The sequence below is a fragment of the Calidris pugnax genome, unplaced genomic scaffold (genome assembly GCF_001431845.1).
Source record: "Calidris pugnax isolate Ruff unplaced genomic scaffold, ASM143184v1 scaffold54, whole genome shotgun sequence".
Classification (NCBI taxonomy): Eukaryota; Metazoa; Chordata; class Aves; order Charadriiformes; family Scolopacidae; genus Calidris; species Calidris pugnax.
This window is the reverse complement of record NW_015090864.1, coordinates 8,604,708-8,618,221: the sequence shown is the minus strand read 5'-3', so window position 1 is coordinate 8,618,221 and position 13,514 is coordinate 8,604,708. Positions and strand designations below refer to the sequence as shown.

The 13,514-nt window shown below is 35.1% G+C and overlaps 1 protein-coding gene across 1 annotated transcript in view; it reads right to left on the bottom strand.

Moving 5' to 3' along the window:
- The window catches only part of UBE3C (ubiquitin protein ligase E3C), a 77,669-nt gene that overhangs the window by 39,731 nt on the left and 24,424 nt on the right, over positions 1–13,514 (bottom strand). The window contains exons 11-13 of the mRNA XM_014945014.1: positions 7,192–7,278; positions 6,316–6,473; positions 5,508–5,740 (exon numbers count right to left, since the gene is read on the bottom strand). Of these exons, the coding sequence (XP_014800500.1) occupies positions 5,508–5,740; positions 6,316–6,473; positions 7,192–7,278 (478 nt within the window). The remainder of the gene's footprint in view (positions 1–5,507; positions 5,741–6,315; positions 6,474–7,191; positions 7,279–13,514) is intronic.

Here is a 13,514-nt window from a genome sequence, read left to right as displayed (position 1 = left end):
ACTTATTTAAAGAAAGTAACATCTAACCAGGTCATTTATAAAATGGTCTTCAATATAGATTTTTTTTTTCTTTTTCTTTCAATACAGAATATTGCATATATCAATATTGTATATTCTACAAGCAAAAACTTAAGAAAATCTTTCAGTAAGGTATGAAACTGTTCCTTATTTTTAACTTACAAAAGCTTGTTCTTATTTTTCAATACCTTAGAATGCAAGTAAGTAATTGTGGTTCACTTTTAAGTCGTCAAAAAGAATTGGCTTATTGAAGTCTCATTCCAAAACCTCAGAACTAGGACTACCCTGCACACCTTAAAAGTTCTTTGCCAGTTCAGGGAAGCCTAATCAAATCATTACCAGCATTAAGTTACTTATTTAAAGAAAGTAACATCTAACCAGGTCATTTATAAAATGGTCTTCAATATAGATTTTTTTTTTCTTTTTCTGCTTACATAGGTTTTCAGAACCATTAAATATATGAATCGATGTGTGTTTTAGAAGAGAAAGGAGATAGCTATAGAATGCAAGTAAGTAATTGTGGTTCACTTGTAAGTTGTAAGAATTGGCTTATTGAAGTCTCATTCCAAAACCTCAGAACTAGGACTACCCTGCACACCTTAAAAGTTCTTTGCCAGTTCAGGGAAGCCTAATCAAATCATTACCAGCATTAAGTTACTTATTTAAAGAAAGTAACATCTAACCAGGTCATTTATAAAATGGTCTTCAATATAGATTTTTTTTTTCTTTTTCTGCTTACATAGGTTTTCAGAACCATTAAACATATGAATAGATGTGTGTTTTAGAAGAGAAAGGAGATAACTGTTCTTTACTACTACTCATTCCAAAACTGAGATTTCAAGCAATTTGGGTCACTTGTAGGTTTTCTTTCAAGGAGGAGGATTCTTAAATTTCTTAAATGCATCACTTTTAAAGGAAAATGATCCACAGAAGAATGGAACTTTTGCTGGCCATCTCACAACAAAGATCACTCCACACTAAGCAAATCTGAGTGATCAACTACTCAACAGTATTTCTGCCTACAGTCAATAAACTGAACTAACTAACCAGCACAAGATCTTGTGACGTGCTTCTCAGTCTCCACACTAAGCAAATCTGAGTGATCAACTAATAAACAGTGATTATTTCTGCCTACAGTCAATAAACTTAACTAACTAACTAGCACAAGATCCTGTGATGTGCTTCTCAATGGCCAAACTGTACAAAACCCAACATCAACTCCAGACAGTAGGGGAGAGGGCAGAAGCATTAAATTGGCAGCAAAACATAACAGCAAAAGTTACATCTCTGAAGTACATGGAAGATTGATTACTTCTGGTTGCTGCATCAACAAACTAAAGCATTTCCAGCTAAAGCTGTCTCAGAGAAATCCTAAGTATCTGCTGATGATATCACCTCATCAAACACTGAAGTGATTATCCATAGGTGAAAACACTAATGCTGGTATTTTTAAGGGTAAAGGTCTACATCTAAAGAGACACTACAGGGTCTTTTTCTTGTCAATTAATATCATCTTATCCAGAAGTAGCTACCAATTTGTCAAATGAACTGTACCCTTAAAGTTCTTGCCTCTATTAAATCCTAGTGTGACTAGCTCAGTTGTTTATACTGTACAGTAAACCCTACTTAAAGGATCCAACACATCAGATCAGAAAGTAAAATCACTCCTGAGAAGGGCCCATAGCTCACATGCCTGAAAGCAGATCAGAAAATTATCCTTTCCAGAAAAAGGATGGTTACTGAATATTCTTTTAGTGACGACCATAACAAGCACAAAAACCACCTATAGACCTAAAAATACATGTATGGGGTGGCTGGTTGCAATTTTCCTTTAATATGCACACATATACCGTAGTATCATAATGTTATTTACAAACTACAATGGGTTAGGTAAAAGTCCTTTAGTGTGTTAAGTCAGCAAGACCTTCTCCAACAGAAGGTGTAAGCTTTCACCTGAAAAACCACCTAGTAAGAGTGGTCATCATCACCCGCTATCACTGCTTATCAGCTGAACGACAATGGGTGATGATGCATAATCCCATACTTCACCCCATCACAAGCACATCAGCTTAAACAACTATGTTTAATTCACTTTTATTCACAAGGAACGCAAATGACGAAATTATTACAACAGTGAACAAGAAAACTGAACTTTTTTAGGCACATCTTCATAACAAAATTGGGAGGCTGAGAAAAATAGTTATCATGGTCACCAGAGTGTCTTTGCAATTTTAAGATTTTTCTTGGCAGTTTCCTCCAATCCAGTTAAAAAAGAAAAAAAGAAAAAAGGAAACAAAATAACCAATTAGGGATATCAAGCTATATCAAGCTAACAACTAGTTCAGCTCAAGCACAATTGTCATAGTTGGTTGCATGCCTTCTCTCCAAAGCAGAACCAAATGAGCCTAACACTACATAAAACACAATTCAGTGGAATCACCAGAATATTAAATTACTAGCCTAAAAGACGTTATCCCTGCTACAATGAACAGCTATCGGTTTTGCGAGGTAGAACTCCAGCGCTTGAAAAGTGAATAGGAAAAACCATACACAAAGCTTTTCTGGAGTAATCTTGCTAAAAGACAGTCTTAATGGCAGGTGTCAAGAGTAACAAAGAGTTTAATGGATCTTCTAAAGGATTCTGTGTCTAGGTACTACAAAAAAGACCTTTTAAGATCCAGTTTGTAAAGTAATGTCTTGAATAGAGACAGAACAAAGACAAATGCTATTAAGGGAACTGTCTGATTACACAGGAATTTTCATCACCTTGCCCTTATAAAATTCAGTGCAGGTTAGATGAGTCACCGAAGCTCTGTCCCATTACCACTATACTTAAAAGAAATTAAAAAAAAAAAACAAAAAAAAAACGGGGGGGAGGTGTCAGAAAAAATTATCCACGTGAAGATAATGCTAATAAGGTATTTTACAAGCAGTTAAAGATTCCTTAAAGGAAGGTGAATCAAATTATGTGATACTGGAGTTCCTTTTACATAACAACAACAATTGAGAAGACTAGCATTCTAAACTCATGACTCCTTTGTAAAATTTTTTAAGTATATATTTTATTGAAAGACCCACTTCAATTAGTAATATCAAAATCGGGATTTCTTTCCAATGCAGGACCAAGTACAAGATTAAAAGCTAAAATTCAGCAGAATTATCAACTTAATTTCATAGAATTAACTCAGGGTAGTGAATTACATTATTTTATTTGACAAGATCCAATTTCATGTACTCATAACTTAAGTCCTTCTATGGAATCTGTAACAGTAGACTACACTATTCAATATTATACCAAGCTAAGAAAGGGAGATTCCACTGAATAAAGATGTTTTCACATGTAAATCTTACCATTGCAAAGACTTCCAGGGGGCTAGCAAATAAGCACATCATTGTCAGCAGTCTGTTTTCAGATTTATCATTACCTTGCATAAGTAAAGACTGCATTTGTGTCTATATACAGGAATGTGTTTCATTAGACAACAGTACGGAAAAATATGCAAAACAAGGGCAAGAAAAAAAAAGAGAAAATTAAAAGCATTGCTAGGGAAGGAATGTGCCTTTTTCGCTGCAGGCAGCTTGCAAAATCTTTAGAAAAGATAAAACTCTCAGATATTTGACATAGCGTAAAAGAAGTAAAAGGATTTTCGACTTCAGCACCTTGAATTTATGATTAACTATTTCAGCTTTGTTTTAATGATTTGGAAGGAGATATTGCTGCCTGCTCACTGGCAAGAAGCTATTTTGAAGCTGCCCTCAGGAGAGACTCAGTGCTGTGCACAGCAGCCTTCTTGATGAGACAAACTTTTACCGTGTTGAATTTTTATCTGTAGCAATAGATTTCAGGAGTAAACATAGGAAGCTTTGTTACGGCTACCTTTTGGGAAACCCAGAGCCTTCATGATACCCTCAAAATTTACATTTGTAATTCAGCTAATGGAAAACAATTCTTGCTCCTGAAAATAGTAAAAGCACACCGAGTTTGGACAGTTCCACTATGAGTTCCTGACTGCTAAACTGGGGCAGAATACCCTGGGATTTTACAACTTTCTGATTGACAGCAAAATATTATCAACTTCATCTGAAATGTAAAAAGATTGATTAAATATAACAAACTAAATAGAAAAAATAGAAGATGGTGTGATATAAATCACATACATAAAAATACCCCTAGTATGCCTCCCTCCTTAGAAAAATAGACATATTGGGGTTTTCACTTGTGACCTTTAAATCGAGAGTTTATTTGGCAATTTAAAGACAAGTAATTAAATTAAATTGTGCAAACATATATTAGATCAATCCCTGCAAATTACAAATTCAGTGGTGCATTAGGACTGTATTCAATGCAATCAAAACATTATCAGTTACTCTCACTGCTATTAATGCTTATGCTCATAAGTGAAATGTGTTGTAAAATCAGGCAGAATAGGCTGGATAGAGCCTATCTTAGACTTGTAGAATGAATAAGCATTCCTTAATTAGCCCATCAGGTTAAGTGCAAGCCTTAATGGGCCTTTCCTAAAGTCTAGCATGACATCTTTCTCCAAACATGGCCAAGAAGAAAGTTCCATTAGCAATATTAATACAAGCTTAGTTGATCATTTTCATTCAATTAACTTCTTTCAATTAAATAGATAGCTTGACAAAAGCAGTGATAAAAGACCTGAAGGGACAGCTGATGACTCGAACTGAACATTAGTGTGCGAGAGGTCGCCAGTATTAAACAGACTGTAAATCTAGCATTCAATTTGGAAAATGCATTTCTTCTGCTCCCACTTCTTTAATGAGCAATTTTAGCTGACTAGATGTGTTTGCTGCAGAATTTTCATGACAAGTCAAGCACTCCTTTTTTTCGGCAACAGTTATATTAGGTTTTTTCCTGCCAACGTTTTCAGCTACTCTTAACTCATGTCTTAGGTAGGATGCCATGGATAAAACTAGCAGAAATACATTGGTAGATATCCAGAAATAACATACATTAAGTTTACATTTGCCTAAGCCAGATTCACCACCCCATTAGTATTCCAGCCAACCCAAAAGGAGTAATACTATTGTATTTTAGGTGAACACCAACAAGGCCAATACAGCATGGTACCAATTTAGTGAAGCCTCCAAAAAAAGAAGTACTCAAAAAATTGTATGATTCAGTTAGAATTTCACACCTGCACAAAGTTCCAATGATGTGCTTAAGTACCTTCCTGAATGGGAGTCCAAGTTACAACCTAAATTCTACACAGTAACTTTTCTATAAACAGAATAAGCATGGAAATTTAGAGTAGCTAGAAGGGAAAAAAAAAAAAATGTTACAGTGATCAGAATTGAATTACTCAAAGTTTAGCCAAAGTTAGCCAAAAAGCAACCTTCCCAAACCCACCTTCCTTGTAGCAACTGTGTTTAATTAGGGGAAAAAAAAAAATAGCTAATCTCATATTGTCAGCAGAAGCCTGAAAATTTTATTGAAATATTTTCTGAAAATTGACACAATTTACCTTGAATAATTGAATCCACTTTTTTTGTTCTGTCTGTATACATTGCTGCATTTCTGTATTTTTTGTTACTCCAACACTTCTAAATGCTGCGATATATTCCTCACGAACCTCTGGTTTTGTTTCTGGGTAAGCCAACTTTATGATTCCTAAACATGCATCTCGAAGGCAGCGTGATAATATTACAAGCTCTTCTAGTGTAAAAGGCATCATTGATGATTGTCTTTGACCTACAACTACATAAACCACAAGTTTAAGTTTCTTTAAACTGCTTTATTAACCATTTTGTTATTAAAAAACACTTAAATTTATAACTTTAATATTACCAGACAAAATCAAAAGCAAAGACATCACCCAACAAGAGAAAGAGTATACATTTATAAAAGGCAATCAGCTCTTCTAATTGTTTGCAGTCACAATGCAGTTTTAATTACAATATTCTTTTATTCTCCTTTTTGATTGCTGCTATGTAAATTTTTTTACATTAGACTACAGGTTCAGTCCAGAATAACCTCACTCTCTTCACTAACTCATTAAAAAATTAATCATGATTAAGAACTTTCATATCAGACCCTGTAAAGCTAGGGGTCCCAAGGTGCAGACCATCATTTTTTTCTTTTTTTTTTTTTTTTTTCCTAAATGTAATCACCATGAAAGAGCCAGCTGACAGCTCAGTGCTCAGGGGACTATCAGCAAGCCAGCCCAGAAGAGCCTTCCCCACAGATGTCAGCAAATCATTGCCCAGGGAACTCTGTAGCCTTACAAAAAAACATTTTGCAATGCACTGCTATTTATTATGCTTGAAACTCACCTTCTATTGGATCACCAAAGAATTCATTATCATGAATAGAAATAAGTGAATGACTAAATAAAGAACTAAAAAGGTAGAAGAGAGGGATAATTCGACTAGAGTCTTCTAAAGACATTGGAGAGCCTCTTGAAATCACTTGAAGGAGTGGCACCATTGACCTTAAAATATACAATGTAAATTATAGAGATGGTTAATTAAATACTCTAATTAACTTCATCATTTTATTAAAAATACTTAGTAGCAGTTCATACAGCAAAATAAGGACAGCACTCTCAGTTAAATAACTACTATTTCCCATTCTTGCAAAATAAGGTTACTCTCTTTAAGTTTCTGTCACTATAGGATCTCAGTGTCTTGATGATATATGAACTGTGGCATTAACTGCAGGATGCAGATACTTTCTGGGTGAGAACAGGGACACAAAGCAAAGAGAGTAACTAATCTGTTTGTCAAATCTGTAGGTCCAATGCCTCAGTTCCTGGGAACATGCTTCTGCTACCATCAATTTTTGAGCTGGTCAAAGCATATGAGATAGAACTCAAACAGTTGGGATGAAGCACTTGGAGCTTCAGTGTTTGTTATATTGAAGCTACTAAACATATAGTCACCTACTAAACAAATAGTCACCTTAATTTAAATAAAGATTTTGTTTATGTGTGATTATTTACAACTGCCCAATTCTTGAGTTTTGCTCAGTTTTATGAAATCATAGAAGCTAAGTAACCATTACAGTTTTGTTTTCAACCATCTTCCACAAGCACTGTTATACTGATGTACTTTGAAAAGGTAGAACAATACTACTAATTCTCTCATTCTCTCTTCACTAGATATGTTCTATTTGAACAGACTCCGTTTCAGAAGTGGTGTAATACATACCCTGTAATCATTCGTGTAGTCATTGAAGATATCAAATACCAAAGATGCCTCAGGAATCTGGCATTAAAGGCTAGACTATAAAGAAGCCTGCAAAAGGAAGTTCAAATAAATTATGTCTTCCAAAATGTAGTATTTACAAAACACAATGCTTCTATAAAAACTTTTCTGTCAAGCATTTACATTAACAATTCAAATTTGCTTTTTCAAGATGGAGGTTCTTATTCTAATCAAATCTGGTGAAAACCTCAAAGGTGAAAAACAAGTATATAAATCCTTATACCTAAAATACACAGTTATCATTAACTCAGCAACAAACCACATGATACAGACCAAGTTTGCAGTATTCCACAGTTAAACACACATTGAATAAAAATAACATACTCTCCAAGTTATTTATCTGTGATTTCTTAAAATTCTAATAGGAGAAACACCAACTAGTTAACAGGACATTTCTGCAGTTCTTCTGACATTAATAAACAACAATTTTTGTGAAAAGCAGATTAAAATACTTTCATTTATGCTAGAAGCAACTACTGTACATCATGTAGCAACTTTACTGGTATATTCTGCATGGCAGAAGTAAATGTAACAATATGAATGGAACAATGTCCATCAGTAGAGTTACCCATACACATACACTAATACATCTGTACATAGAAAATGGCTTACATACCTGTAAAAATAAATGTGTATGTTCACAAGTCAGTTATATACAGGCCCGACTTTAACCATATTATTTCAGGCATGGTTTCAGCATGACAAACTTTTTATAGAAACAAGAAATAAAAAGCTTCCTGGAATTAAGAAGTCTCCCTCAGGCTACTTTTTTTTCCCCTAGAGGAAGCCAGAGATGTGACAAACACCATTTGGAACAATTTATGTCTAATGTCTTTCCTTCTAGGAAACCAAACAGGATTTGACTGACCGAACTGTCGTTTTTCAGATATTGAAGAACTATATTCAGTTAGTTATCCTAAATGCTACTTTTCAAGTTCTCCTAATTACTATTAGAATAAATCAGGTAAAACAGATACTTAGGTCCATATCTTCTCTCAGAGGTCAACAGTCTCATAATACCAAAATTCCCTGTATACAACAAGTAGGAGGCTTGGAAATCATAGAATCATAGAATGGTTTGGGTTGGAAGGGACCTTAAAGATCACCAAGTTCCAACCCCCCTGCCATGGGCAAGGACACCTCCCACCAGACCAGGTTGCTCAAAGCCCCATCCAACCTGGCCTTGAACCCCTCCAGGGATGGGGCATCCACAACTTCCCTGGGAAAACTGTTCCAGTGCCTCACCACCCTCACTGTAAAGAATTTCTTTCTATTATCTAGTCTAAATCTCTTCTCTTCCAATTTAAAACCGTTACCCCTTGTCCTTTCACTACAATTCCCAAGAAAGAATCCCTCTCCAGCTCTCCTGTAGGCTCCCTGCAGATATTGAAAGGCTGCTATAAGGTCTCCCCGGAGCCTCCTCTTCTCCAGGCTGAACAACCCCAGCTCTCTCAGCCTGTCCTCATAGGAGAGGTGCTCCATCCCTCTGATCGTCCTCGTGGACCTCCGCTGGACCCGTTCCAACAGATCCACAGAACTGGGAGCAAGGAGGGTATAGATTAGCTGCTGCCTGACTGCCTGAAAAAACAGTATTTATTACAGACCACATGGATAAATTAAAATTTGCCAGATGGCAAAAAGAAAGGAAGCACACATTTCATTAAGGAAAAAGGTAAAATATTTAAGTGTTTAAGTAAACACTTAAAAATATTTGAGAATGCTTTAAGCGGCAATTCATTTGAAGACATTAAAACAAAAAAAACCACACAAGAAAACCTACACACCCACTCACAAATGCTGCATATGCCATGTGCCTCTGGGTCCTCGCTGACTGCCTGCTCAAGCCCTGAGGGCTCTTTTTGCTGCCTTGGCTGAAGTACAGCATCCACCCAGCTGGTCCCTTCTTCAACTCTCAACTGCCACGTACTCACCAAAAGCCAGTCACACAGACAAGGAACTGCGCAAGCATCAAGCAGCATTAGAAAGGACAATGTTCCACAGGTACAGGGAGTTTTGGAAATAGAATAGAGAGGACACAGAAGAAGGGCAAATGAAATCCAGGCAACCTTTGGTCTGCGGTGCCTCTTTTCTGAAATATCACCCCTCTTGTTTCAAACACTTGGAAGTTGCGTGTTGGTGATCATTACTAAGTTCGAGTCAAATTTGAAGCAACTGCAGCTAATGCCCATTTAAGATGTTTTATTGTAAAATTAAGTTCTACTTTAAGTATGTGAATTTTTTTTTTTTAAATTCAATGTGAATTTGATACATGGGAATTTTACTTCCTTCTAAAGTCACATTATTTTGACGTTTGAGTGGAAATTACACATCATCAGATAAGGTAGGGCTTATTATATCTAGCTAATTTAGAACAAGCTTTTGTATTTTAATGTTTAAATATCTGAATGATAGCTCAGATGCCTTGGTTTCTGAAATGAGAAATTTCCTCAGTGACCTTCAGTTTTCAGCCTCGTATTTGAAATGAAAAGTAATTTGGCACAGTGCCGTTAGGTCTCATAGGGCTTCCAAGTAAAACCTTATTAATTTTACAATCATCCCTGGAAATTATGCAATAGTTTTAGCAGAAATGAACAAACATTATGGACACTGAACCTATCATAATGTAATTCCTTTTTTCATTCTAGCAATATCCAGCAATAATGAATGGAAAAAAAAGGACAAACCTTAAGAGCTTATAATAATAACCTTTGTCTAAGTTTTAGCCATTTTTATTCCATATCCATGATTCAGGCAGTCAATTGTAGCAACTGCTATATTTCATGGCCCGATTCCAGAAATGCTGAATATATTCAACTTTCACATTTCCCTTCCCTGAAAATCTGGTTAAATACAAAAATGCAAATTTGGTAGAAGATGTTATCATACAGCCTATTTTACCAATATGAAATACCTGTGAAATATGAAACAGATCAATTCATCAATTCACAAGTTTCCATATCGTTACCAGAAAATAAACATGAAACTAAAAACTAAACACAGATGGGTAAATTAGGCCTTGTATTACAAAATTTTTACATCACTAGATTCTCCTGAAATATAATCCTTTGCAAAAGGAACGACAACAGGAACAACCTACTACTCTCCCACTCCAAGTTTAGAAATTGGCTTTCAAAGTAGAAGATAACAATTGTAACCCCACTCCAAGTTTAGAAATTGGCTTTCAAAGCAGAAGATAACAATTGTAACCAAAAAAAAACCAAAAACAAAAAACCAAAACCACCCACAATGCAAGAGTGGCCTTGAAAAGTCACAGTTCTGCAACAGTTCAAGAAATTTGCTGTACTGAGAAGTTCCAAAATTTTTGGCTTTAGATTAAAAAAAAAATATGAAAAAGCCTAAAAAAAAAAAAAAGTAAAAAAGTAAGAACTTTGATAATTAAAATAACTCAAAATCTACCTTATCTGGTCTTTTTCTCTGCCAGAGAAAAGATGCACATCTGCTAAAAAACAGTATTTCCAGATAGAACTAGATTAAAATGCCACAACACAACATAATAATTCCTGATAAACTGCAGAACATTACAGGAATAGCTTATATACCCTGAAGACAAAGCATTATCAACCCAAAAAATTCAGAAATCAGTTAATGTAAAGCTTGAGTGTCTATACAATCTTGATTACTTTTTCCTTTAAATAAAAACAACAAAAAAAAAACCACCACACACAAGCACTAGAAATCAAAAAGATTAGACGTTATTTCTTTTTTCTGTAAATTTTTATAATCTAATTCATGGGTTTCATTTTCAATATTTGTACTATTCTAAGAACAAACCAGGCAGCTAAAGTTTAAACTCTGGATTTTTACCGCTCCCATCTAGCGGTTCTGCATTTTCTTGAAAATCTCACTGCATACCACCAACTTCTTTATTATGAGATCATTATACATGGCTTTATAGAATGGATTAATTAATACTTTATTGTAAAGTTCAATATTCAGATTTAGCACTGTAGTCTGGGAGAAGAACCATTTTTCTACTACCAGAAAGGATAAGTTGCTTTCAAGTGGGAAAAGGCACACTGTCTCAGCCACAGGCTATGACAGAGTTAAATTCACTCCAGGGATTTCTGTTAAGTATCTATTTTAATCATACCAAATTAAATTATCTGCTCCCCAAAGTGAGTACATAACGATCATTTATTTAAAACCTTGTTTCTCTCCATAGGTATCTAATTGTCCACAAAGGCTACATGATTTATGTGTACTTGCCAGAACAGTATTTTGGGCACCTCTGGTTAAAAAAAAGTGTCAAATTCCTCCTGCGCAATGGGACAGATTAAATGACCCATTAAGCTTAATTTAGCTGAGGCACCACTACAAGTTAATTAGTTAAAGGCAAGATTTTCAGTCTAGGTCATAAATTGGGCCCAGTTTCCCACTGAGACCATTTAAGTTAATGAAGAGAATACACCAGAATGAGAGGAGCTCATACAGTCCGCGAAAGGTCACTGCTGCCGAGGCAGGGGATTTTGACACTTCTGAACTGCAAGGTGTCACAGGTAGGAGACAGCAGGGAAAGCCACCCTGAAATGAACTATACTGCTCTTTATCTGCCTCTCTTTGCATTGGACCAAGAATGTAAAGCGAAGCTTAAAAAAAAAAAGTTAAAACTTCATATACAATGAGTCTGGTTTTAAGAAAAACAGCAGAGTGTAAGAGCACTCCCTGAAGAATTACTAAAACAGCCTCACGCAAAGTCCAAGGATCTTCAGCCCACGGATGAACACAGGCTGCTAATACATCACAATGTCAGTTTTCCAAACAATTTCCAACCACAGGTTAAGGTTAGCAATCTTATATTAATTAAATAGTAGTAATGTACGGTCACTAAAACTGTTAAACTAAGATTAGCAATTACTCTGGGGCACTAATCAGGTGTCTGAAAGCGACTGAAGTCCCAATGCAAGCAGAGTTGCCATCACTGTTTAATATTAAGTCTTAGTGACGACCTGAAGTCTATGGTATTAAATGACATCCCCAAATATTTCACAGAAACAGAATTTACTAGTAATTTAACATATAGTCTTGATGAACAGAAGTCTTGCAAATCTCTTTATAATGAAAACTACACTCCAAGACTCATTTTTTCTTTTTTTTTAATTAACTGTATTCAATAAATTATCAACTTTACAGTGAAAAGATGAAAGCCCTGCCCCTCTGAAAACAAGTACAATTCCCAATGACATCATTACAATCAGGATTTTATTCTACACCTCTATTGTGGCTTGCTGAACACTAGCTACAGCTAGGTTTTTCCAGTTTTGTAGTTATTTTCTTTAATTCAGCTTGATTGCATCTTTCCAGAACTTACTCAGAATTTAAGAAAATTCCTAATGACTAATCCAAAGCAACATGCTTTTCCATTAATCCACCTGCGAATCCCTCCAGTCTCTGTAGAGAATCAGAAAGGAACTTTAGAGGCTTGCTCCTTCTGTTCAAAACTACGTTGCAATTTTGGGTATCGTGTTCCGTTCTCTCTTTGTCTCTGTTGCAAAACCAAAGAAACTACTGAGCTACTAACGCAGCTACGCTGACTTTCCTAACACCATACAGTACTATCAGCAATCAAATCAAAGATGTACTGAGGAGCTACAAGAAGAAAAGCATTCAGTTTTAATAGAGTGACATAAGCCTTTATTTGTTGTTTCATCCCTTCCAAAGCCTGTGTTAACCTTAGCCTTATTTTCTTTACAGTTATTGAAAAGTTATTTTCAGTTATTACTCTCTTTATTTAACATCCCACTTTGATTTGCAGCCTTTAAGTTCTTAATTATCATTATTTTCTATTACAGTTGTAAATGCTGTTAAATAAGCAACTTTTTTGTAACAACCTTTTCTATCTTTAAAACCATTTGACCCAGTATTTTTCGAAACAGAAAATAAAAGAGCTCTCAGAATACGGTAAATTTAAATAAATTATTTCTGCTTAACTATTTCTAGATGGTTTAATTAAATAGATACATTTTACTCTGAACATTAAGTAATTTAAAAGTTAGTTACAAAACAAGTGAAGCATCTTCCAAAAGACTAACGTTAAATTTGATAAAATCATTTGGGCATTTAAAAAAATCATTAGGCAATTAAAAAAAGAGGTGGAAATTAATGATGAAAAATCTTTTCATTCTCTATTGAAATGGCACATGGTTAGTACCTTTAAAACAACAACAAATGCCCTTTGAAAAACACCCGGAAAGGATGTTTAGCATAGCTGCTTGGTAACTGAGACCAGGTCTAAAACGCACTGAGAA